The 27492-nt window shown below is 40.9% G+C and overlaps 1 protein-coding gene and 2 long non-coding RNA genes across 11 annotated transcripts in view; 2 read left to right on the forward strand and 1 right to left on the reverse strand.

Moving 5' to 3' along the window:
- Positions 1-27492, reverse strand: part of CHD7 (chromodomain helicase DNA binding protein 7) — a 194147-nt gene that overhangs the window by 27301 nt on the left and 139354 nt on the right. For all 4 annotated transcript variants that reach the window (XM_081504339.1, XM_081504337.1, XM_081504338.1 and 1 more), the window contains exons 8-19: positions 22846-22960; positions 19407-19490; positions 17304-17441; positions 17086-17207; positions 16472-16715; positions 14890-15066; positions 10183-10326; positions 8755-9010; positions 3625-3835; positions 2880-3075; positions 2426-2593; positions 1737-1916 (exon numbers count right to left, since the gene is read on the reverse strand). In XM_081504339.1, coding sequence (XP_081360465.1) covers positions 1737-1916; positions 2426-2593; positions 2880-3075; positions 3625-3835; positions 8755-9010; positions 10183-10326; positions 14890-15066; positions 16472-16715; positions 17086-17207; positions 17304-17441; positions 19407-19490; positions 22846-22960 — 2035 coding nt within the window. The remainder of the gene's footprint in view (positions 1-1736; positions 1917-2425; positions 2594-2879; positions 3076-3624; positions 3836-8754; positions 9011-10182; positions 10327-14889; positions 15067-16471; positions 16716-17085; positions 17208-17303; positions 17442-19406; positions 19491-22845; positions 22961-27492) is intronic.
- Positions 8620-22995, forward strand: LOC145511313 (uncharacterized). Of its 6 annotated transcripts, none has more exons than XR_014057787.1 (8): positions 8675-8764; positions 9699-10046; positions 10697-10816; positions 12010-12277; positions 20831-21024; positions 21654-21705; positions 22435-22542; positions 22924-22995. It is a non-coding gene; the product is annotated as an uncharacterized LOC145511313 (long non-coding RNA). The 6 variants fall into 6 exon arrangements; XR_014057786.1 differs by having other exon boundaries at positions 8690-8764; positions 9699-9916; XR_014057784.1 differs by lacking the exon at positions 9699-10046 and having other exon boundaries at positions 8620-8764; positions 10697-10899.
- Positions 12343-15145, forward strand: LOC145511315 (uncharacterized). The gene is made up of 2 exons (XR_014057790.1): positions 12343-12487; positions 13884-15145. It is a non-coding gene; the product is annotated as an uncharacterized LOC145511315 (long non-coding RNA).

The raw sequence follows: 27492 nt of genomic DNA on the forward strand, positions 1-27492 counted from the left end.
AAAATTCATTCAAAAAGGGATCAGAGACATAAAAGTTAAAGAGTGAAAACTATAAAACTCTTAGAAGAACGCACAGGAGCAAATCTTTGCAATCATAGGTTAAACAATGGATCAGAAGCACACATGATAAAAGAAAAACATGGGTAACCGGGGCTTCTTGAAATTAAACACCATTAAGAAAGGACTAAGAGAAATATTTGCAAATTATCTAATGAGAAACTTTTATTTGGAATACTTAAAGTTCAATAAAAAAAAATAATTAAAAAAGGTTCAAAGTTGTTCAGAAGATCTGAAGAGACATCTCCCCAAAGATGATATATAGCAATACTTGGCCAACAAGCACACGAATAGATGCTAAATAATATCAGAGAAAGGCAGATCAAACCAGAGCGGGCTATCATGTCACACTCAGTAATAGGGTGATCATTATAAAAGACAGACAACAAAAAGTGCTGGTGAGGATGTGGACAAATTAAAACCCTAACCACTGCTGGTGGGAAGGGGAAATGGTACAGTCAGTTTAGAGAAGAGTCTGGCAGTTCCTCAAAGGGTTAAACGCAGAGTTACATAAGACCTAGTAATTCCATTCCTTGTATATAAGCAAGCAAAATGAAAACATACGTCCACACAAAAACTTGTACATCAATGTTTGTAACATCATTCGTAATAACCAAAAAATGGAAACAATCCAAATTTCAGCACCATCTAGTGAATGGGTCAACAATCAAGGTCCATATTCAAGTGGCAAATAAGGTGGAGCCATAGAATGGGATGTGGTTCAGCAATAACAGGAAAGAAATTAGTGATAACGTGCTACAATATGGATGAATCCCCAAAACAGGTTAAGGGAGAGAGGCCAGACACAAAAGGCCACAGATTGTATGATTCCATTTATATGAACTTCCAGAGTAGGCAAACCTAGAGAGACAGAAAGCAGAGGAGTGGTTTCTGGGACTTAGGTGGGTAGGGGATGGGAAGAGGGGGGTGGGGGAAGGACTGTTAAAGGGTGATGGAAATGTTCTAGCCTTAGATGTCGGGATACTTGTACATGTCTATAAATATGGTAAAGGTGCTGGATGGTACACTTAAAATAGGTGGTTTTTATGGTAAGTAAATTACATTTCCATAAAGTTGTTCAAAATGAAAGTGGAAAGTGTGGCACTGGGCCTGGAGGTGGGTGGGTGAAGCCTCAGAAGGGGCGGGGGAAGCCGGGGTGAGCGGGGGAGAGGGAGGGGAGGGTAGAAGCTGGATGTTGGGAAATGAGTAGAGAGTAAGGCAGTGGAGCAGCAGGGTCAGTAACGCTGTGTGGGTTGCTGGTGTGGTTTTTAGCTACAAAAGGAGTTATGGGGTTGCAGCCAGAGAGGAAAGCAGATGGGATACTTTTTCAAGATAGGAGTGAGCTGATTGTGCTCAAGACTTGGTCAGGAATCAAGATCCCAGGAAAGGAGGAAGGTGATGACAGAGCAGAGGCTCAAGAAGTGGTAGGGAGGGGGTCCAGACACAGAGAGAGGATGAGCCTGGGGAGCCCGGAAGCAGGGACGGGACAAGGTGAGTGTGACCTCGATGCCAGATACACAGAACACAGAGCACGTGGTGCATCGGGGGCCCCACTGGGATTAAACCACTAATTTCTTAACGTGCAACATAAAGTAGCTGTTACATGTGCTTCTCACGAGCACATTACACAGCCTCTGTTCCGCTTCCCCAGAAGACCTCCCTCCTGGGTGGGTTCGCACCTTAGCAAACGTGGAGCCCTTGCCCTCGGACTCGATGGTGATGGTGTGGGTCCGCCGGAGCAGGATCTGGTCGATGTCTTCTTCGCAGAACTTGGAGCCCTCATCCTCCTCATCCATGAGTGCACCGTAGGCCCCCTTCCGGAGAAGATCCTCTATTTCTTTCTTGGAAAGCTGTTGTACCTGTGTTAGACAGGTATTTAAAGTGATTTAGATAAAGGAAACCAACCCTGAATATTCACTGGAAGGACTGATGCTGAAGTTTAAGCTCCAATACTTTGGCCACTTGACGCGAAAAGCCGACTCACTGGAAAAGACCCTGATGCTGGGGAAGACCGAAGGCAGGAGGAGAAGGGGATAACAGAGGATGAAATGGTTGGATGGCATCACTGACTTGCAAACCCCGGGAGATGGTGAAGGACAGGGAAGCCTGGTGTGCTGCAGTTCATGGGGTTGCAAAGAGTCAGACACAACTGAGCTACTGAACAATAACAAAGAACTGAAATATCTGGAGACTGAACAATGCTTACTTTTTTCTCCAAGATGGTACACCTCAATTATGATGAAGTAAATGTGACCAAATATGCTTAAAATATTGAGGCCAAAAAATAACCAGATGCAGATGATTTCTCACTGGGAGCTAAACAAAGCAAAGAGCAGGAGTGAAGCAGGGTGAGGACAGCACGGCTTACCCCATTGGGAGCATTTTCCCGTCCGCTCATGGACTGCAGGACTGCCTTGTCCAGACCCAGCTTCAGGCTGGCCTTATCAAACATTTCCCTTTCGTAAGAATTCCTGGTAATCAGCCTGTATATCTTCACAGATTTGCTCTGTCCTATTCTGTGACATCTAGCCTGAGCCTGAAAGAAAAAGGAAATGCATGGCCACCAGAGAAAGAGAACACCCCACTGCCGGTTTTAAGAGCATCTGTTCTGATAAACAGGGGTACCATTCAACAGTGGAGGATTAACACGCTAAAAAATGAGTTTCACATTATCAACTAATTGATTACTGGTTGGTTCATTTGCCCTGATCATGGGACACTGCCTGAGCGACGGCAGGATTTCAATTTATTGGTCCGATGTAGCAGAACGACTTTCCAAAGCAGGGGAGTGGGGCACCAGGAAGGTTTTCTTGCATGTTTACCTGGAGATCGTTCTGGGGATTCCAGTCAGAATCGAAGATGATGCAGGTATCAGCAGCAGTGAGATTAATGCCTAAGCCTCCTGCCCTCGTACACAGGAGGAACACAAATCTATCGGAGTCAGGCTTGGAGAACCTGTCGATAGCTGCCTGACGGAGGTTGCCTCTGACCCGGCCGTCGATCCTCTCATACGGGTACCTGGAAGATGTCAGTGTCAACAAGGAGGCCTGGCAGGTGGCCACAGGACATGTGTTCCTTTCCTGGTGCTTTTAAGAATGTACTACAACATGGGATATAAATTAACAGGATGGGGCTTCCCTGATGGCACAGTGGTAAAGAATCTGCCTGCAATGTAGGAGACACAAGAGACTTGGGTTCAATCCCTGGGTCAGGAAGATCCTCTGGGGAAGGAAATGGCAACCCACTCCAGTATTCTTGCCTGAGAAATCCCATGGACAGAGGGGTGTGGCAGGCTATAGTCCATGGAGGTCACAAAAGTGTCAGATGCTACTTCAACATCAAGTAAGAGCTGTCCTCTCCTAGCCTGAAGAAAGAACTGGAAAAATAGAACTGCCTGCCAAAGCATGCGTCATATGGGACAACTGTCATGCCCATCCACAGCTTTCAAGAAGAGCTAAGACACAAGCCCCCAGCTATCCCCTTTACCATATAGGCCACATGGAGGTGAAGCGCGTGGAGCCCAGTCCCACACCCCCCCACCCCTCATCCCGGGTGCGTGGCCCTCACCGTCTCTGAATGAGGTAGTCCTCCAGGATGTCCAGGCAGCGCACCATCTGGGAGAAAATGAGCACCCTATGGCCACCGGCCTTCAGCTTCGGCAGCAGCTTGTCAATCAGCACTAGCTTGCCAGCAGCCTGGATCATCGCCTGGAGCTGAAAATCTGGAGAGTCGGCATTGTGTGTTTCTTTAAACTCTTCCAAAATTTTCTCTTCAGCACCTGCGGAGATTGGACAGCATAACAGGAATACTGTAAAAGGTTTTTTTCTTTTATTACTGAAAACAACGAATCTGCTTTCAAAACCCACTGCAAACAGCAGGGCCCAGAACAATGCATTCGTGTTCACGAACACACATCCGTCCACTGGCTCAGAGTGGGGTCTGCAGGAAATTGGGGAGGTAGAAAAGGGATCAGAGTTTTAAGCACGACACATTTTCAAGCGTTTGGGGGGGAACCCCCACATTTTCCAACAAACAAATGTTTGCTGTCTGTAGAAACTGAATTTCAACAACAGACTGTCAAGCTAGAAGTGGCAGAAACAAGCCAAGGGCCGGATACCTACAGAAAATTTGGAACCTAAAATGCTAAAGAAATGAAGAGCTGTTTACTTGTGGAACATAAACACACATAACAAAATCTGTTCTGAAACTAAGAGGCAAGGGAACAGAGTTCTAACAATTGCTGTGCAGGGGCAGTCGTCGGTGTATCTAACTGCCTGTTAAAATGGCCAAAAGGGCTGAAGCAAAAGGGAGTCCCGCTTTGGGGATAATATTTAGAGATTTTTCAGGAGATCTGAGCACACATTTTCACTGCAATCTATCTCCCTCTACATTCATTCTCATCTGCTAATTTCCTAAAGTACAAAAGTTCTATCTTGAGTTATCCAAAGCTTTAAACAACTAACCTCTGTTTCATGAAAGACATCGATACCTAACCCTCTTTTCTAATAGCCCCACCGAGACTTCTGCTTGCTGAGGGTGCATCAGAGAGACTGTCACCTTCCTAGGGACTGAAACTCTTCCCACCTCCGCCCCTGACCTCACACACGCTTGTCCAGGGAGCAGCCGGCTAAGCTTCCTGCAGCTGCTTAGGTGGCTTAACTAGAATTAGATAGCAGGGGTCTGGGGTAGGGTGGGGGGGTGTTAATCAGGGCTCGGCCACTGTGCTCCACCCTTGCCCTGGGGATGCAGGGTGGTCACCTCTCCTTTGGGAAATGCAGACAGACAAATCCATCTGATGGGATTACTTCCCAGCCTTAAACCACACCAGGAACCTGACTTCTTAACCACTGGTTTTTAAACATGAAAGCACTGTACACAGGATGGGGATACGAGACCCTCTCAGGGTTTAAGGCATCAGGTCATCTGGGCCACCAGAGCTGCCAGGACAGAATGGGGGCATGCAGCCACAGGCGGGACGGAGTGCCCCCACTTCCCTTTTCAGGGCACCTGTGGAAGTGAAGTCATGACCTGGTCATATGCAGAAATACAGCCTGTTCGTTATTAATCAACAAAGAATCTTCCTGAAACCAGATTATAGTCACTAATGCCTGGGCCGGGCCTGGAGGTCTGTGCAGAGCAAGCCACTGCTGTTTCTCAGGAAGGGTCAGGCAGAAAATGCCATCGGGGTGGGAACTGCCGTTTCTCACTCCCTCTCCCACGTGAATAAAAGGCTAGTATTCAGGATTTCAATCTGAAGGGAATGAAGAGGTAAAAACCAAACTGCTGTTGAAGAGCATCAGCACGAATATCCTTGAATGAAGCATGCTCTTGAATAAATGTTCTTGCATCCTACATGCCTGCTAAGTTGCTTCAGTCGTGTCTGACTTTTTGTGACCCCATGGACTGTAGCCCTCCAGGCTCCTCTGTCCTTGGGGTTCTCCAGGCAAGAATACTGGAGTGGGTTGCCATTTCCTTCTCCACAATATCATCCTGACTCAGGGATCGAACCTGCATTTGTTATATCTCCTGTGTTGGCAAGCGAGTTCTTCACCAAATGTCCTTGTAAAAAGTCAAATAATGTTTTCCAAAACAGAAAATTTAAGAATCTAGGTTCTAGATTCAGGACAAGAAGGTCCTCAGGAGACAGGGGGAACTGATCATATCCATATATTAGGTTTTTTCAAAACATTTCTTCTTACTGGATAATATACTACAAGCAATTCAGAAACACACTTCACTTATAATATCTGGGTAGTTATTTTTTGTTCAAATTAAGATATTAATACCAATCCATAATCAAAATACACTACTTTAGCTATTTTAGTGAATAGTTTTCAAAAATGAAATAATCATTTTGACAAAATTAACGTGTTTGAACTATTTTAGCAAAAAATTTGAAAATATAAATTCAGTCAAATCAGTAGAGAAATTTTTTTCATTTTAAATTTATTTAGATGAGAAAAGTAACTTTCCTACTTTTTCAATGCTACCAATAATACATCATCAAAAACTATCAAAATGAAAATATATTCTTTCTCATCTGACAAAAGTTCTTACTGAATTAATTCAGCTCTTTGCTGTGAATTCAGGCTCTTAAAGTGGCAGCCAGTTGTCACTAATAACGCTTCCTTTAAATATATCAGCAAACATATTTCCTATGTGATGCTTTTAGCTATAATTATATTTTGTCCGGGCTTCCCCGGCTGCTCAGCAGTCAAGAATCTGCCAGCAATGCAAATCATACAGGACATGCGAGTTCTATTCCTGGGTTGGGAAGATCCCCTGGAGGAGGGAATGGCTACCAACAGCAGTATTCTTGTCTGGAAAATACCATGGACAGAGGAGCCTGGCAGGGGTCGCAAAGAGTTGGACACAACTAAAGTGAGCACGTATTTTCCAGAAAATTTGAAGAAAGGAGGGCAGGGAAGGTGTCCAGGAGGAAAACCAAACTGACCTCTAAGCCATTAGAAGGCCAAATTCTCAAGGTTATCAATTAAAGGTTTACCTTGATGTTAGATCTGTAAACATCAATCAGAAAATTAAAAATTGGAAATAGGCTATAAAAAGCCCAAATACTCCAATAGTGTTAGTCACTCAGTCGTGTGTGACTCTTTTGTGACTCCGTGGCCTGTAGCCCGCCAGGCTCCTCTGTCCATAGAATTTCCCAGGCAAGAATACTGGAGTGGGTTGCCATTTCCTTCTCCAGAGGATCTTCTCGATCCAGGGATCGAACCTGGGTCTCCAGCATTGCAGGCAGACTCTTTACCAACTGAGCTGCCAGGAGAGCCCAAAAAATGCTCCAATGGCACTGCCCTAAAGTCCTGCATTTATATTTAAAAGTGTGTCTGTGTGCATGTATGTGCATGTATGCAGCACTTGAAGGAAGTGTGGAAGTCTGTTCCCTTAAACAGATGGTCACTGTGAGGGCAGGAGCTGCAATGTTATCGAGTTACACTAGCCGCAAATAAGAAATTATTTTCTTTTGAAGATTACCCTTTTTCTCTCTGAAATTCATTCCATCACAAGCTCAGTCTTGTCTTCTTTCTGCCCACTGTTCTCCACACCCCTTTCTCCCCAACAACAAGGAGGACTCGTAAGTCAACCCAAACCACCGGGGACCCCGCCGAGTCTTCAATATCATTTTCAGTCTCTCATATGTATGTGTGCTCAGTCGTTTTAGTCACATCCGACTCCTGCAACCCCATGGACCATAGTCTGCCAGGCTCCTCTGTCCATGAGATTCTCCAGGCAAGAATACTGGAATGGAGCCTCTTGGAGGCTACTGTTCCTCTTTTCACAGACATCAAATGAAAAAACTGTGTGTGTGTGTGTCTCCCTCTCAGATTACACACACACAGCTTTACTCATACCATCGACCACCTTCGGCCCAGCTCCATCTCTCCAGCTCAGGGCCAGGCTGCAGACACCACAACGACCTCACAGGCTCTTACACATGAGGATGAGCAAGCTGCAGCACTGAACACAGAACGGTCACGTGTGAGTCTCTCTTTGGAAGATCAAGCTACAAGCAGAAAGGTTCAGCTGCATTTGAACCTCATGGATTGTGATAGTGACCAAAAAAAAAAAAACAAACCTGGCTTGGTTCCTTCTCCCCTGGAAAGCACCCTAACTGCATTGCTGGCCAATCATAATTGCATGCAAACACCCCGATTTAGATGGCCATCACTTTTCTTTAACCCATATTAACTCCCACCTGGATGACAGCAGTAGCCTCCTAGTGGGGCTTTCTCTTTGTATGTCTTTCCCTACTCCCATCTGTTTATTCATATGATGTTTCCAGATCAATCATCCTGAATCCCATGTCTAATCATTTCTCAGCTCCACCAAAATCCCACAAGCTGGCATCTAAGCTTTCCATAACAAGATTCCACTATGTTTATGGTTCACTGTCCCATTGTTTCGCACACGAACTTTATATCCTGGGCAGGTTCCACTTTGTTCTGCCTCCTTCTCTTGTCTTATGTGGTTACATCAGCCTAAATGCCCCTTCCTTTTTTAACTCTGATGGGCAAAAGCCTGTCTCACTGTCATCGCTTTCGAATGGCTTTCCTGCTCTTATGTCTCTGGAGTATCTTACATGTCACAGGTATGAATTCCTCTAATGATTTCTGGAAGAGTACGATATAGGTTCTTACTCATATCAGTTACATAACACTATCAATTTAGTTAAGAAAACAGGAAGATCATGAACCAACGATTATCAATGCTTGAGATAACCTCTCGCTCTTAGAGAATGGATGCTGGAGGCCTCCGGACTGAGAGAAGTTCTTTCCCATCAAAGTCTTGAGACATCCAACAGCTGCCTCTCACCCCAAAGGTGCTCTTTAACTTCTTTGATCTAAACACATACACACAGACACACAGACACACACACACACCCGTTGGGGGCTAATTTTTCTTTAACTGTTGGCACGGTTGATGACTTCCAGCCAGTGAGCACCGACACCTCTTTCAAGGGGTGAGACGCAGATGCAGGACAGGTGATGTGAGGTCCTGCTTCAGGGACCACTGGGGACAAAGATGTTGCACCTATGGCTTCACAGAAGGAGGCTTTGTGAAGAACAGAAGATGATGAAACTCACATTAGGGCAACTACAAACCATACAATAACACATGTGGAGGGAGGCAAAGATTGCTGGGGCTTTGACAATGACTGAAACAAAGCACAAGGCTTACCGTTGATAAGGTAGGGGTGATTGCAGCACTTCCGTAATTCCATCATAGTGTTTAAAAGGTTGGGTACATTAGCTTGACCACCACCTTTGGAAAGAAACGTGAAATTCTTCTCAAGGATGGCTCGGTAATATTTCTTCTGAATGTTTGTTAGCTCCACTTCAATGATCGTTTCTTCTTTGGGGGCCAAGTTCTTTTCCACGTCCTCCTTGAGACGTCTCAACATCATTGGCTTTAGAATAGCCTGGAGTTTTTGCACCTAAAAAAGGACCTTAAGTAAATACTGGTGTTGCGACTTGCTAGCATGGTAAAACATAGTCTAACATGAAAAACCAGGAGCCTCTTATTTATCTACCTTTCACTTTCATTTGTCGAAGGGTACGAGGGTGTTATCTTACAGCTCTCTTAACAGGAGCACATGAGGGTTGAATGTCCAGTTTCTGATGAGCTCGCTCACCTGGCCAGAGAGTCCTGAACAGCCAGGAGGCTTGAACAGAACACAGCAGAAAAGAACCCTATTCATTCTGTTAGTTTTCCCTTCTGTTTGTCTTAAGCCTTCGGGATGATGAGGAAGGAAGGAAGAAAGTCGTAGGAATGACACACTTCAGTTCTCTTCCTTTCTAGAAAGAGCTGATAGAATGTGTGAGTAAGCCAGGAGCTATCTGGTCCCTCTCTGTTCTCGTCTCTGTTGACTGGCAATAGGATACTGCACACCAGACAGCTCTGATTTATTCTAAGAAGGGCAAAACAAAACAGACTTCACTCGAGCTAAGATAAGAGGTTTTAGACAGTAAATTGGGGGCGGGGGGGGCACAAGAAGACCAAGATTCAAGCGTATCTCCATGTTTGTTTCAAATACAGCTTAATAACCAACACCCACGTAACTCTCACAATATATCAGATAACTGGCCACTTTTCATACCCAATACCATATTTATTTCTCATAGAAATCCTGCAAGGTGGTTAGGAACCATGTTTCTAAATGAAAATATGTAGACTCAAGAAGAGTAAGCAATGTGAGCAAGCAGGAACTAAGACTAGAACTTTGGATCTCCAGGATGGACACAGCTTGCGAAATTTCAGCCGCTTCTGACATTACCCTCAAAAGCACACAATGCAAAACCACCAAACTCGACAGGACAGCAGCTGAACAGTACGTGGACAGGTACGGAAACTCTATAAATCCCAACAGCCCTTCAGGAGGGCAGAGAGACCAACCAACCAGCCAGAACATCACCTTAATGAAGACTCAGAACATCCAAGGAAAGGAGGTGTAAAGCTCACTTGTCTACTAGGTGGGGGGAAATTGACATAATTTACATTTTTTAATTTACATTTTTACATTTTTTAAGTTAAATCTTAACGCTTTGGCCCTTTGGGAGTTCATCCTCAATTTAATGACTGAAGTATAAAAGGAGTCGTGGTAAGTACCTGCTCTTCGGTTTTCAGATCACCAAATTCTTGCATAAAGGTGGTTTCCGAAGGGAAGCGAGTCGGTTCTAAGAAGTGAAGCAAGCTGAAGAGCTCTTCCACTGTGTTCTGGAGCGGGGTCCCCGTCAGCAGCACTTTGTGTTCCTAGAGGGATGCGAGGATAACTGAGCAAATCATAACAAAACCATCGCCATGCCAAAGCCTCTCTTGGGATCAGCATTTCCCCAATTCCACTCGTGGTCGCTGAAATTCAGCATCCACCCAGCATAAAACACAGGAATAAGATCCGAAGGCAGAGATATAAGAAATGTGGACTCTGTCTTAGACAGATTCCCAGACCCTGTAAACGTGGTCTGCTATTTTGGTTTTTCCTGGGATGTTTAGGTCAATGTTTTGGTGGTGTGGCTTTGTATGTCTCCTATGTCTCGTGGCATCTTTTCCCACCAAAGTTCAAGTTTTGCCTAAGATCCCTAGCTCAGATGAAGCTCATGTGCTCCTTTTCTGCTCTCTACAGGGCTATGCCTTCCCCATCTGCTTCCTGCATGACTCACTTAAGAGACAAAAGAAGGTTTTCTACAGGCAACAGCACATGAAAAACTATTTTGTTCAGCAAACATTTCAATCTAGCAAAGAGGTCAGCTTGGTTTTATCTGCCACAATCATGTTTTTGTTTTTTTTCAATAGATGGTATTTCTTACTTTGTCTCCTTGAACCAAGGTAGGTATTTTCTTTAAAGCACTTCTTCCTGTTAACGAGCTTTTTCTTCAGCTTTCTTTATGGATCTGTACCCTTGTCCTCTTATTTCTATGTATCCAACATGGTGACCAGTCTTAATGACAATGAATGTATTGATCTTAAAGGCCTTATTATGTTCTACTTTGGCTATCTACGACACTGCACAGTTAATAAAACTATTTCCAAAAGTGGCTACACCTTCAAGGAGGTTCAAAAGCGATATTCTGACTTTACTGGAAGTCTGACAAGGCTTGGCTGCCAAGCAGAGTATGTGCTCAGTAAATACTGGATGGTGATTTGCCTAAAGGCATGCTCATTTTTTCAACATCTACTGAGTCTTATCTGTCAATGAAGCGCTTCGAAACCAAGGTGAAGCAGTTAGATTTGCTTTATTTATTCAAAAGGTCCTTTGCTTTCTTTTGAATAAAGAGGTCTCTGATTCAGGAAGATACACAGATCATTGTCATCTTCTAACTCATTAAATTCATAAAGAGTAAGGAGCTTGCAAACCAATGCAAGATTTCCTAATGTATAAGCATACTGGTGGGTAATATGGGCCAAGTCTCTGATTTGTTCAAGTCCTGAATACTTTACCCAAGAATTTTTAAAAATACTGCCATAGATTGAGGAAAACCGTTACTGTAGTGGAAGAGCTGTATCGATACTAAAGATTATCTCTCAGTTTTTTTAATATTCTTTATGATCAAGTGAAATACTGAGCTGCTAACCAAAATACTTCAGCAAAAGTCTTAATTTATTAATTTTAAAATTAACTTATTTGAAAAACAGGTAAAGAACTTTTTTACACTGCTTCCCTTCAAGTTCTTTTTAAAGCCAGTTCTATCAAACAGTTACACAGAGGACCCTTTGGTAACGTTGCACAGGTAGCAAAATTAAACCAGGTTTCCCTTTGAAAGTCATTATTAACATAAATACAAGTAATATACAGGTTTCACAAAATGTCAAGTAAGAGACAGGCTATCACGCTCATTACATCCAAGCTCAACTTTGCCAGTAGCTAAGCTTTTGGCTTGAAAATGTTACCATTCCTTTTAGCTCTGATGGAGTGACATTCACTTAATTTCATTTCAGCAGAGTCTTTAATTTGTGTGAGGCCTCCTGACAATGAATGATGAGCTAAGAGAATCCATGAAGACTCTCCACCACCTTCAGAGGGTCCCCTCCTTGTCCATAAGGGACAAGGAGATGGCCCTGCCTCCTGTGCTCCCATGGAGGGGGCAGAGAACACAAATGTCCCTTAGCCCAGCAGCTTCTCAAGTGTCTCCTTGGTGACCAGAGAGTTGAAGACGCTGCCTGGTCCTCCCTTCTACTACTTTCATCATAACTGTGTCCACTGCAGGTAACAGCCGTTCTCTGTGACCTGCTCTGTGGTGGGGTAGAGTTATTATTTGCCATTTTCACCATGACTTATTCTAGGAAAGATGAAGAGAGACTGGTCAGTGGATAAGTTCTCGTGATGCATATTTGAAGTAAGAATTTAAAGACCAGGCAATGAGCAGACCCCAAGGACTATAGCCTGCCAGGCTCCTCTGTCCATGGAATTCTCCAGGTCAGAATAATGGAGTGGGTAGCCTTTCTAGAAAGAAAGGTATTCCTTTCTCCAGGGGATCTTCCAACCCAGGGACCGAACCCAGGTCTCCTGCACTGCAGGTGGATTCTTTACCATCTGAGCTACCAGGGAAGCCCAAGAATTCTGGAGTGGGTAGCCTATCTCTTCTCCAGCGGATCTTCCCGACCCAGGAATTGAACCGGGGTCTCCTGCATTGCAGGCAGATTCTTTACCAGCTAAGCTACCACGGAAACCCCAATGAGCAGCTCAGAAGTGGACAAATGTAATTATATTTTAACTCTGAACAATGATATTGCATTCCATCAACAACTCTTGATCGTTGGAAAAAACAATTATTTTGTTCATTTGCTAATCAGAGCTTTCTGTGGTGAGATATGAATGAGTTATAGGTATGCCAGGTCCTTGGGGCAGCTGACAGGCTGGGACAGTCAGGATCCCAGGACTGGTCACCTGTGGCAGTGGCCAGCCTTCTTGGCTTACTCCAGTATGATACACAAATATTATCATTTTCTATATGTGCCATTGTGTGAAAATGGTTAGGGAACACTACTGTATATAACAGAAAAACTACCTGGATAACAGATTCTAACCCATTAATGAAGTGTTACTATAAACAACAGAAAATCCTTTGGAATCTCCCAGTGACAATTAGATTATTGGATGTTGACAGTGAGTACAGTAAACAAAGTGTACTCACCAATGAAGGGCTATTTTGCAGTAAGAATCTGCTATCTGAGAGCACAGAAACTAATAACAGACAACTCAGATGGAACTCAGATGACTACACCCTCAGGAAAGCCATAAATGTCTCTTATATGGATCACTGTGGAGATGGGCCTCTACTCAGAAGGCACAGTTAGGTTTCATAAGAGAATTAATGTTCACCTAAATCTGAATGGGTTTCTGAAAGTGTATTAGTCATGCAGTCATGTCCCACTCTATGACCTCACAGACTGTAGCCTGCCAGGCTCCTGTATCCATGGAATTCTCCAGGTAAGAATACTAGAGTGGGTTGCCATTCTCTTTCTCCAGGGGATCTTTCTGACCCAGGGATTGAACCCAGGTCTCCTGCATTGCAGGTAGATTCTTTATCATCTGAGCCATTTCTTCAATGTAAGACTAAAACTATCATCTGGAGAGACTAGTTACAGCCATAGTGTTTCTCTTCCTCATGTTTTCAAGATTATTCTAAGCGTTCTAATTTGTTTTGTGGGTTGAAAAGCAAAATAGTACAAACTGCTCTGGGAAAGGTCTTAAGGATAGAAAACTCCACCCTAAATAGGATAGTTCAGTCAGACTTTTCCCTTAAACAGAACTAGATGTTGTTTGTTTTTAATTAAAAGAATAGCTGGCTAATCCAATCCCCTTAATTTAGGAATAAAAGAAGCCGATTCAAAGAACCAGCTGCAACAGAAAGCTTTTAAGTGTTCTTTTTGGTGGTACCAGTCTTCAGTAAAAAAAATTTACAGCCATGAACATACAGAATATTCCTTTCCATCTCAAACTCTCAATTAACAAGTGATCAAATTAATCTATAGAAGTCAACATTAAAGGATTTTAAAAATCTTTTTGTACCTTTGAAAAACTCATCTAAACATCCAAGACATGCTGAATAACAATATCTTTGCTTCTTAAATGCACATTAAAAATAAAAACAAGTGATCAAAACCCATCTTGTAAACTACAGAGTGAACAGAGACCTGAGGGTGACAGAGTCACGTAGTAATGTCTGCTAGAAAACCATACAGCAGTGTGGAAAGGGAAGTCAATCAAACTCTAACCACTTCTACAATATGGTATTCCCAAGACAGTCCTACTGGGGGAAAAAAAAAATCTAAAAAAATCTACTCACTAAGTCCTGACCATCTCTTGGGAAGAGAATGTAATAGACCTGGTCTAAAACTCCAGATCAAATTCAAGGTCTTATCATGCACTAAACTTCTAAATGTCTGCACAAACTGGGCCAATTCCAGATATCCACTCAACTTACTGAGAAATACTGTACCTACAAGCCCTTGGAGGCAAAAACTTACAAACCCTGGAATGTAACTGGATCATCATCATGGAGCTAAAGTTTGGCCCAATGGCTTACAACATGGCAGTACTTACAAACAAAAGGGAAAAGCAAACACTTGAAACTCAGTGGAAGTATCATGGACATACTCTGCTGTGTAACAAGTGTACAAAGACACCAGCCAACAACAGAAGAGTCAGGAAGATGGCAGCAACTTTTAAGTAAACTCAGGAGCAAACATGTCACAGGATTTGACAGGCTTTGCAAACACCCTTCAAAGGGATCAGCTGGACTCAGAGCATTGGGAATACTGAGTCAGTTAACAATTTTATCCGGGTTCAAGGGAAGCACCAATATGACCACTGACCAAGTCCATCATCTTGAGTCCCTCCAAGAGCTTGCAGTTCCTGTTCTTCAGCCTGTGGGCTTCATCGATGACTACACATCGCCAGGGAATATTCCGCAGCTCAGGACAATCGGTCAGAATCATCTCAAATGTAGTGATGATGGCATGGAACTTATATGACCCCTTTATCACTCGACCCTACAATAAGGATTCTGCGTTATTATTTGGCATTGAAGATTACATTAATAACTTTAAAGATGAATAAATAGTAAATATATATATATGTATACTTATCCTTTTGGGAACACCTTTATTTATACTTTGTTTTCAAGGTATTTTTGGAGGTTTTAAGCTCTTATGGTACAACAGTTTTAAAATCTTTCCTTTTTTAAGGAAGTTTGCAATTCGTTGGTAAAATTTCCAACCCAGAATTTTTACAGATAAGATGCAGTAAGTGTGTCTATTCTAGTTATATCCTACAGACTCCAAAAGGCAAAAGGCCAGAGGGACTTTGTACTAAGGCAACTTTTTAAAAATGTTTTTACTTTTTCACATATGATAATATACATGTTTCAATGCTATTCTCCCAGAACGTCCCACCCTCACCTTCTCCCTCAGAGTCCACAAGACTGTTCTATGCATCTGTGTCCACAAGACTGTTCTATGCATCTGTGTCTCTTATTCTGTCTCGCATAAAGGGTTATCGTTACCATCTTTCAAATTCCATATATATGCATTAGTATACTGTATTGGTGTTTTTCTTTCTGTCTTACTTTTTAAACCTTTTTTTTTTTTCATTTTGTAACTTAGTTTTCACTTTTAACGTGCTAACATGAAAAAAGCATTCAACTCAGGACAGAACTTTCAACAACTTTTCAAATGTAAAGATCAACGCCAAAACACATTTTAATATTCTTCTCCTTTAAGTAATTGTAGGTCAGATTTTACACTCAAAGCAAATAAATATAGAGCACAAAACTCTGTCCTATTTCCAGTTATAGGACTTGCATTTTGCCTATTGCTTAAAACTATTTTATTATAGCACATACTATTTATTCTTCTTTCTCTGTCACTTATAATGCTTCAGGGTCAACATCAAAGATAATTTCATACAGATAACTAGAATTAGTTAAAAGTCATAGCAACTGCTACTAAGAGCCAAAGTATAAATTATTCCCTCTGGGTATATTCAATGTACCAGTTAATGCTAGATGCCTAATATTTTTCACTTCTAGAAACAATAAAGAACACAATAGTCTTCCCATTCCCATTTAATAACTCTTTTCTTGGTTTACTTTCTTTTGGGGTTTAAAAAATAAACCAAATTAGCCTATCAAATGCATTGAATGATTTTCAGCAGTCATCCAAGGTAAAAAAAAATTTCATGTGTTCTAATAATTAGAAAGACCAAGGCTATAAAAATAAAGACCTATAATCATAAGATATGGAATTATGATCCAAACATAAATTGGTAAGAAATCTAAACACAATTTCTCTAGTTCTGCAAAATCTAGACGTTCCCCCAAAAGGTCTGAAACCATTTGAATATTCAACGTGTTGAAGTGCCCCTACGTGTAAGGACTGTCCCCCTGAGACACCTTACCTGGGGATCTTTGAAGTACATTTCATACAACTGAATGGTCCGACGACTAGCTTGACTCCCATGGTACACAACCACGTTCAATTCTGTCCAGGTCCGGAATTCCCTTTCCCAGTTGGGGATTGTGGACAATGGGGCAATTACTAAAAAAGGGCCATGGATTCCTTTCAAATATATCTCATAGAGAAATGTAATGGACTGGATAGTTTTTCCCAAACCCATTTCATCTGCTAAAATGCAGTTTCGCCTTTGGGAGGGAAATAAAACAGGAAACTTTCATGAGAACACATACAAGACAGCGCTTGCTTGTCACAAGGTAAGTGTATACATCCATTAAACTCATAAATGCATGCCTTAAATGCTTCTTTAAATACAATGAGATACAGTTTCCAACAAAATGTTCTGAGACATAGAAAATTACTTCTACATACTTCAATCAATCTCTACATTAGTACATGTTAATTAGACAAATATTAAGCATACTTCCAGTGTTTGCTTTTTTAAATAATTTTTATTAGCGAGTAAAATGTTGCTATATTTGATCAATACTTTCAATAACTACAGAAGAGCTATTATAGACTTTCTTTAAAAGGTGAAGAAAAATGCATTTTACATACATGTTGTACCAATTGAAAAGTAGCCAGTTTACTCCCTCCAACTGGTATTCCCTGAGTTTGTTATTGTTTTTATACTCCCTGGAACTCTCCGATTTCTTCCAGTCATCAGCAGGGGGTCGCTCCTGTTTCAAATACAGGAAATCCCATTAGTGGTTTCTCACAGACCACACCACCTGGCTGTGTGCAAATGACACCCTCCGCCACTCGCCAGTCCTCACCACACGCTCTGTCTCTGGCTCCCGGGACATGAGCTTCTCAAACTCTTCGATCTTGGCTTGGTCTATGTCCTGCCTCAGCTCCCACGTGCTGTCTTCATAAGGCAGTGAGCACCACTTCACCAGATAGTGAGTCACAGGCTGGACCAGGTTTAAACACACCAGAATGACGTATGAAAAACACTCACTCTACCTCACTTACGGACAGACACTACCCCAGCAACGGCAAGACGGAGCTGGGAGACGTTTTAAAACTGTGACCGCTGAATGAGGAGCCCCTGGTTAGCATCTAAAGGAACTAAAAATACAGTTAAGTCCCCTACATATGAACGAGCTCTATTCCAAGAGTGCATTCATAAGTCCAATTTGTTCATAAGTCCAACAAGGTTAGTCTAAGTACCCAACTTGTGTGTGTGTGTGCGTGTGTGTGTGAGTGTATCTACTGCATTGGCAGGTGGATTCTTGACCACTGCGCCACCTGGGAAGTAGCCAACTAATATAATAAGCTATATATACCTCTGCTTTTACACTTGCTTCCAAACATCCTGGGTTTGAAATAAAGATACTGTACTCTATAACAGTACCGTACAGTAGTAAAGCACACAAAAGGTCAACCATTTGTCAAGCATGCACGCACGTGACAACATATGCCAGACACATGAACTAACCTATGTGACTGGACATGCAAACACACGTTCACACCTTTGAAAATTTGCAACTGAAGGTTTGTATGTAGGGAACTTGCTGTAATATTATTAAATATTGTCAGAACAAATTTATTTTTATCTAAGCCACTGGTAAGTCATGTTCAAAAGCCAAAAAGTATAAAGAAATAGCTAGTAAATACCAAAGCTGAATCTAAACCTTAGTCTTATCTGTGTGATCATTAGGCAACTGATTCAGACTCACAGGGTAGCTCATCTTGGTGTGTTTACATATTTACCTAACTGGCTACTTTCTTAAACAATGAGAAACAGGCTTGAACTTATTAGGATTTCTGCCTTTTTCTTAAAGAGATACTGTCTGCATGAAATTGCTTTAAAGTAATGTGTTTGAGCTCTAGAAGACTGGAGAGCAAAATACCTTGGGTAATGCAGATCAAAAAGATCTCCTTTACCTTTCTTCTAGAAAATATGTAGGGTTTTGGATCTTCATTTTAGGACAAAGGTACTGATTATTAAGCCCTAAAACTAATAGCAAGTTGATAAATCTCAGCTAAATTTAGACCAAGGCTCTGACCTGGCTATGATGTTACAAACATTTGCTGTACTACATAAATATAATATGGAGGGAAAAAATTTTTTTTAAGTACAACTAAGCAAAACTAGAAAGGTAAACCTCATATTCCAGATACGGTCTTTGAAACATCATGGACCTTGTGATACAGAATTTGGAGTAAAAATGGGACTTCACTGCAGACTCTCACTAGACAAGCAAGATCCAAACATCCAAACACTTCATACGGTTTAATTTACAAGAAGAAGCTAAGTAACAGACCTCATGGTGGGCGGGCATATCCTTACTAAGACACAATGCTCAGAAGTCACTAGACGTGTGTTTATTCTTACGTGATGAGTAGGATGCCCTACCAACTTCCCTTTACAACCTCTTTGGGTTCTTCAAAGCAAAATGGGCATGCTGAAACTCGGATCTCATAAAAAGAAGGATTCTATAGCATTCTCCATGTACCATGTTAAATGAGGCCCATCAACTTCATTAGCAATGCCTTCTGTTACTTAACATTGAATTGCGTTTTTGCTACAAGGGCACTCTTACAAGGGGGATTCATGCTACGTAACAGATTTACACCAAAATATAGTCAATTCCTTATTGATCGTATCTGGAACTGTGCAAAATATCACAGTTTTCACATTGAAAACTGATTTCTTTTAAAAAGCTCTCAGACTAAAACAAACAACATATTTACTGTGATTATTAAGTCCTAAAACTAACAGCAAGTTACTACATTTCAGGTTGGTTTAGACCAAGTGTGTCATAATACAAGGCTGTGAGCAGGACCAGATCTTGGGAGTTCATGATCATTCTCCATAAACACATGCAAGCAGTCTGAGTCATTGCCCCCTAAGACAAATGGTCTTCTGTTACCTCTCCCCGGTCATCTGTGCTACGTGCAAAGTCCATTATCCGGTCAACCTCCACGTAATCTGGATTAAAAAGCTCATCTTCAATCTACACCAAAGGAGAGGAAAAAAAAGTTAAAATGTTTATTTAACTCCTGAGAATAAACACTATTTCACTTTTCATCAGGCAGTACTATTTGGGGTCACAGCAATACAAAATTTATATTTGGCAAAGGTCTGTTACATTAATTGAAATGCTATAATTTAGCAAAATCACTCCCCATGAGGAAATCAAGAGTTCTCCGACTTTGTTAACTGGGTCTTTTAATTACTGTGTGAAACCTTTTTACTGTGAGAGAATGTTTAAGAATATTTTAAATCAAGTGTGAAATTACAATTCACTAATGAGCAATCCAAAAGGCTTATGGCACGCAATGCATTTAGCATTCTTGAAACTGCAGTTTGCAAAAAAGATCAGAACTGTGCACAGTTAAGTGCTACTGGAGTCTTGTAACTGTCTGATGCCTTATAGCATCATTTGCAGAATGTTATTCAAAAGCTAAAAACACTGAGACCAGTGAATTCCACATTTAAGCATGAACGGAGTTTATGTTGTTTGGTCACCTTTGCCAATCAGTATTAGTACCTTATTTGAATACAATCTTGGAGTACATCGAAGTGTTCTCACATGATTTATTTGTACTGAACACAGAGCATTTGGCTAAAAGTATTGAGGATAAAGAAATGAGGCTTTAAACATTGGGTTCTCTAGCTGAGACATTAACAATCTTTAGAGAAGTCAAGTAACGCTGCTTGTCTGCAAACTGATCTCATGTAAAAGAAGAGAATTTGGCTCAAAGGGAAGTTACAGACTAAGCCATACTTTAAAGAAGTCAGAGGCAAATAAGTTAGGGAAAAAAAGACACATTACAATGTGTTCCCAGAGGTTAATTTATCAGCAACATAACTTCATTAAAATGCTTTGCAAAAACATTAGATACTGTCCACGTCCCCGGAGTTGCAGTTTGAAGAGCCATCTGGTCACAGTCGACTTCAGGATAACAAACATCCTCTGGGGTCCTGTGCCCACTTAATGCACCCAGTTTGGATGCTGTGAACTGTGAATCATGAAACAAAACCCAGAAATACCAAGAGTGTGTTTCAACTGCTTCAGGTCTTTACATGGAGTTCATGACTAAGGCAACAAAAATCTTTGAAACATTCTGTTAATTCGAAGTGTTAATATATTAAATGCATTGGCTTGTCAAAGCTTCTAGATTTAGGTACCCAGTATCTACATATTATTCAAGTACAGCATAAACACTAAAACTTTCCACAAACTAGGATTTTGTGATAAAAGCTCTAAGGCAACTTGTTCTTAAACAGAATCTTTTATTAAATCTGAATTAAAATCCTTAACTTTACTCCTAAACATGTTTATTCTTCAAGCAAGTAATCTATGCCACCACACCTGTGATTTCCAGTCTCGATAATTTTTCTGAATAGAGAGTTTTAGCTGCAGTGACTTAAAAGGAAGCCACAGGTGAATCAGAAAAAGCAAAAGTGGTCATGACTAAAAATCTCAAAGTAGCAGAACTGCGGGGTCCCTGAAGCCAGGACCATCTATAGGACACGACAAACAGGTATGTGTGTGAGCACGCCTGCATGTGCATGTGTGTAAAGGAGCAGGAATTGGTATCCTTCTCTATTAACCCTCAGATCCTCTTTTCAGACACAAGCTTATGCTCCTTCCATTCAGGACAAAGCTTAAGATTTACTGTTACCAAGTTACCAGGAAGATGATGTATTGCAACCTTGTAATTGTTGTTTAGTCGCTAAATCATGTCTGATTATTTGCAACCCTGTGGACTGTAGCACACCAGGCTCCCCTGTCTTTCACTGTCTCTCAGAGTTTGCTCAAACTCATGTTCATTGAGTCAGTGATGCTATCCAACCATCTCTTTCTCTGCTGCCCCCTTTTCCTCTTGCCCTCAATCTTTCCCAGCATCAGGGTCTTTTCTAATGAGTCAGCTCTTTGCATCAGGTGGCCAAGTTTACACTACACCTTTGGGGGCATGGAGTTCAGATTCCAGGAGACCCCAGACTTGTCACTTGAGAGGATAAGTCTGGATTCTATGACATGAAAGTACTGCACACTCGTCTGTCTGTGATCCCCCTCCCCCATCTCCAACAAGGGGTCAGGGTGTGAAGCTGGTCATGAAACAGGTATGATTTTGCATCAAATTTCACACTTTTTTTTTTTTTTTAACAGTTTACATTCTGTTAAACTCCTTCATGGAGAGGAAAACGAATGAGTCAGCCAGGTTAGTCTTTCAATGTGAAGGTTTCTCTTTTTATCTGCTTGAGGCTGTAAATGAGAGCAAATGGGTGATCATAGGTCTAGGGACCCCCGGAGGCAGCCCGAGAGAGCCTTGTTTATGTAATTGACTATGCTGGAAGAGAACCACGGCTCTTCCTAAACTATGCAGGCATTCTTTCCTGCCCTAGGTATTAGTCAGTCAGTCAGTGTTCGTTGCTCAGTCGTGTCCAACTCTGCAATCTCATGGGCTGTAGCCTGCCAGGCTCCTCTGTCCATGGGATTCTCCAGGCAAGAATACTGGAGTGGGTTGCCATTCCATTCTCCAGGGGATTCTCCTGAACCTGGGTCTCCCACACTGGGGGCAGATTCTTTACCATCTGAGTCGCCAGGGAAGCCCTAAGTATGGGTACCTTGTTATCTTAATTGATAATCTAGGATAAAGGGGAAGGAGGTAAAGATATTAGATATTATATCAACTCCTGTACCACAGCGTTATCATCTGTAAAAAGGTCAGCAAACTCTCTGACTTTAACAAGAGAAATGTCACACACCTTCCCCAACAGAAATAAACATTTACATCCTACAACTTAATACTAACTGTAGAGTTTTTTATCTGTTAAACCTTTTTTTTTTTTTAAGATTTTTTTTTTGATGTGGACCATTTTTAAAGTCTTTAACTGAATTTGTAACCATATTGATTCTGTTGTTTATGTTCTGGTTTTTTCACCACAAGGCAGATGGGATCTTAACTCCCTGACCAGGGATCGAACCTGTACCTCCCACAGCAGGAAGCAAGGCCTTAACCGGACTGCTAAGGAAGTCCCTCACCTGCTACCTCTTAGTAAGCCTTTTGTCTACTTATTTTTTCACTGTCTACTAACTGTACTTCCAATAACAAGGTTGAATCATACCACCATATTTCCACATAATCTCAGAAGGACCAGTATCTTCTAGACTAAGCAACAGGAAGAATGAGAAATTTCCTGTTTACAAATTATTTTAGCAATAACCAGTTACCGATATGCAAGTAACAGCACCAAATGAGGCAAACTAGTTTCTCTTAATAACATGCTGACATGAAATTCAAAATTTAGAACATTTAAAAAATGTAAATACTTTAGAAAATCAACCAGGTTTTCCATACCTCTGACAGGAATTTGTTCTGGCCTTGCTTTGCCTTAAATCGCTTAATCTTTTGCTGAATTCTCTTATCTTTTTCCAGATCTTCTACAGACGCCCACTGACAATGAAGATAAGAGCTAAAAAAATAAAACGATATACTTGAAACAGAAAATAATTGATCTTTATGATACATGCTCATTATCACTCTCCCCCCAAAATCAACTGCACAGATGATTAACAGAATATCCTGTTTAATTACTTACTCATAGAGGCTGCTGAGCCACATTTCAATATAACTACTAATTGTTAAGAATAAGAAAATAATCAGTAACAGATACTAAAATTTGCCTTCTGTGCTGGGTCTGCAGTTCTCTTACCCATTTCCCCTTAAAAAGAAAGAAAGAAAGAAAAAGACCTAATAACAAGCTGTTTTCATAAGTGAATGGATTTTACTCCAATACAAAACAATTAGCACTACCAAGGTGGCTTTAATTATGGATTTGTTTTGAGCCTTTTATCATTAATTGAGAAATAAAAGGTTTCTATCAAGTTTAAAGAATTCGATTTTAAAATAGCAAAGGTAAACCTCATTTCCCCCTTCTAAAACAACGGGGGAGAAAAGCATCGCCCCCAGCTCTAGAACACCAGTACTCCCAACCCTCTCCTTGTTAGTCCCTCTGCCAGGAGCTCTGAGATGATGACACTTGGGGTCCCTTTTGAATTTTTCACTCTCCAGTGCCTACTCTCTTCTCTCACTGGTTAGTCTCCTCCTGTTCAACCTCACCACCAGCCTGCTCTGAGCACATGCTGTGTCTTCTCCAACCTGAACTTGAATACTCCCCACCCTACCTTTCCGTTTTCATCCCCAAGACTCACACGTCTACAGTTAATGTTGTATGGTACCTTTGACATTCTTTCATTTAGTTATTTCAATATCCTTTAGTACTATCATCCTCACCCCACCCCACACCACTACAACCTCGCCTATCTCTTATTTCTCTTTTTAGTGATGACATTTAAAAAAATGAGGTGCTTTCAAAATCAAGATACTGCTACTCTTAGAAATTATGTGGCCACTACAAAAATCTTTCAAAATATGATTAATGATATGGAAAAGGCTGATGACATTAAATATCATATCATTTTTATTTACATAACATCTAATATGCATTTTCATAGGTAGGACAGATTTAGTCCTTCTACAGTGAACTGAGGGAGATAAGGATTTTAAATACATATGCCTTGTATAAATATGAATTGATAGACGCCCTATAAGTGCATGAGCACACACACACACACACACTCAGGGAAAAAAGACTCAATAAAAACGCATCAAAATGCTAGTAATGATCATTCTGGGTGGTAAAATTCTAAATATTTTTTACTTTTGACTTGTATTTTCCAAATTTTCAATAAATAACATGCAATACTGTTATAACCAAAACCAAATATTATAAACATCACCTAGTCTAGTTTCCTAATTTTTGGATAGAGAAAGGTATGTGAACACTCAGCACCTCTGTCTTAGCTGAGGTGCACATGCCTTTAAAAGCACCGCCAGGATGGCCATGAGGAAGATGCAGGCCCTTCAACAGCTGGTCCAGCTCTACTCTCCCTCCGGGAAACTGGGCTGAAATTTTGGGCAGTGAAATCAGCTTCAACTAAATGGAGAAAAACCATAGGCTTCTCCACTAGGATCAGAAACAAGGTAAGGATACCTATATGTCCTCTACTGTTCAATATCACATTCTAGGCATTGGCCAATGCTGTTAGATGAGAGAAAAGAAGAGGAGTGGTAACTGGAAAATAAGAACACTCTCTATTTGCAGACGATATGACTGCATAACTGGAAAACCCTAGAGGATCAATTAGGAAACTAATTCAAATAATAAAATAAAATAATTCAGTTATATAGCAGAATATAAAATTAACAGACAGAAGTCAAATGTCTCCATTTACACAAATAAAACAGAAGAAATAATGATAGTGAAAATCTCTTTTACAGTATCAGCAAAGAAAAAATACTTAGTAATATATTTAATAAGGAACATGTGAAACTTGTATAAGGAAGCATTTAAGATCCTCCTAAAAGACACAGAAAGCAAGTTGAACCAAGAAAGACATCCTTGTTTTCAGATAGCAAGACTCAATATCATAAGTCATAAATTTGTAGTTTAACACAATGTAAATAAAAATGTAAACAACTATTTTAATGGAGTTAGACAAGTGAATGCTGGATTTATATATAAAAATGAACATGCTAAACATCCAGAAAAACCATAAAAAGGAACTATCTTAGGGGAAACTCCAATAAACCAGATAATAAAATACTATAAAGCCTCTATAAGTAAAATAGTATGCTATAACTTGTGAAGAGACAGATCAAAGGATTAGAATAAAGACAGACATGGACCCAATAAATATGTATCTTTAGTTCATGATAAAGGTTGCATCTCAAATCACCAGGGCAAAGATGGACTTTTTAATGATGATGCTGAAACAACAATATTTGGAAAAGAATAAAATTAGAGTTATGCTTTACATCATGTACCAAGTAAATCAAGAACCTAAACAGAGAAGATAAAAACATGCAAATATTACAGAAAAACACGGAAAATTCCTCTTTAGCCAGGGGTATGAAAAGGATTTCCAACTATGATTCAAAAGTAAGATCTAATAAAAGGAAAGATGAACAAAGCTGAATATAAAATTTTTTTTTAAAAAAAGTACGATGCTATACACAACAATAAATAAAGCCAAATGACAACTGAAACTGGGAAAAGATAGCTGCAATATATGATATAGATGAAGGACTACTAACCACATACATATAAAGAACTGTTAAAAACATAAGGAAGCACAACAGAAAACTGGGCAAAAGATCTGAACACATAACTGACAGGACAAGATACAAAAATGGTCATTAAACTTATGAAAAGATGTCCTAAATCACTCACAATAAAAGAAAATGCTACTTAAAACCACACTGAGATACAATTTCCCACAAAAAGTAAACAAACACACACACGCACTACATTGGAAATGTTGTGCGGAAATGGGTGATCTCACACAGTATTGGTAGGAATGCAAACAGAACTATCAGGCATTGCAAAATTCCCTAGGAGAAGTGCATTTATGTTTGCCTTTTGATCTAGCAATCCCAGTTTTAAAAATTCATCCTGAAGCTATGCCTCCAACAATTCAAAAATATGTAGGCATGAAAACATATATTGCAGCATTATTTGTAACTGTAACATATCAGAAGCCATTTACAAGCCAGCACACATGGGAGATTGGCTGGGTACGTTATCATGCAGACATGCAGTGGAGTACTAGGCAGCTGTAAAAAAGAATGAGGAAGACCCTATGAACTGATGTTGAGTAACATAGTACTCATAGTATTGTGAAAAAAGCAAAAAGTGCAAATGTGTACTGATGCTATTCTTTTGTGCTTAAGAAAAAAAAGGGAAATAACATATAAAATAAACCAACCTATTGATTTACCTATCCCCATATTCATGCCAAAAATTACAGGAAGGATAAATCTGAGATTAATGAGAAGGTAAGAGAGTTCCAGAAAAACATCTATTTCTGCTTTATTGACTATGCCAAAGCCTTTGACTGTGTGGATCACAATAAACTGTGGAAAATTCTGAAAGAGATGGGAATACCAGACCATCTGACCTGTCTCTTGAGAAACCTGTATGCAGGTCAGGAAGCAACAGTTCGAACTGGACATGGAACGACAGACTGGTTCCAAATAGGAAAAGGAGTACGTCAAGGCTGTATGTTGTCACCCTGCTTATTTAACTTACATGCAGAGTACATCATGAGAAACGCTGGGCTGGAAGAAACACAAGCTGGAATCAAGATTGCCGGGAGAAATATCAATAACCTCAGATATGCGGATGACACCACCCTTATGGCAGAAAGTGAAGAAGAACTAAAGAGCCTCTTGATGAAAGTGAAAGAGGAGAGTGAAAAAGTTGGCTTAAAGCTCAACATTCAGAAAACTAAGATCATGGCATCTGGTCCCATCACTTCATGGGAAATAGATGGGGAACAGTGGAAACAGTGTCAGACTTTATTTTTTTGGGCTCCAGAATCACTGCTGATGGTGACTGCAGCCATGAAATTAAAAGACACTTACTGCTTGGAAGGAAGGTTATGGCCAACCTAGATAGCATATTTAAAAGCAGAGACATTACTTTGCCAACAAAAGTCCGTCTAGTCAAGGCTATGGTTTTTCCAGTGGTCATGTATGATTGTGAGAGTTGGGACGGTGAAGAAAGCTGAGTGCCGAAGAATTGATGCTTTTGAACTGTGGTGTTGGAGAAGACTCTTGAGAGTCCCTTGGACTGCAAGGAGATCCAATCAATCCATCCTAAAAGAGATCAATCCTGGGTGTTCATTGGAAGGTCTGATGTTGAAGCTGAAACTCCGATACTTTGGCCACCTCATGCGAAGGGTTGACTCATTGGAAAAGACCCTAATGCTGGGTAGGATTGGGGGCGGGAGGAGAAGGGGACGACAGAGGATGAGATGGTTGGATGGCATCACCGACTCGATAGACATGGGTTTGGGTAGACTCCGGGAGTTGGTGATGGACAGAGAGGCCTGGCGTGCTGCAATTCATGGGGTCGCAAAGAGTCGGACACGACTGAGTGAC

The sequence above is a fragment of the Giraffa tippelskirchi genome, chromosome 6, assembly GCF_054371585.1.
Source record: "Giraffa tippelskirchi isolate mGirTip1 chromosome 6, T2T-mGirTip1v1.2.pri, whole genome shotgun sequence".
NCBI classification, from domain to species: Eukaryota; Metazoa; Chordata; class Mammalia; order Artiodactyla; family Giraffidae; genus Giraffa; species Giraffa tippelskirchi.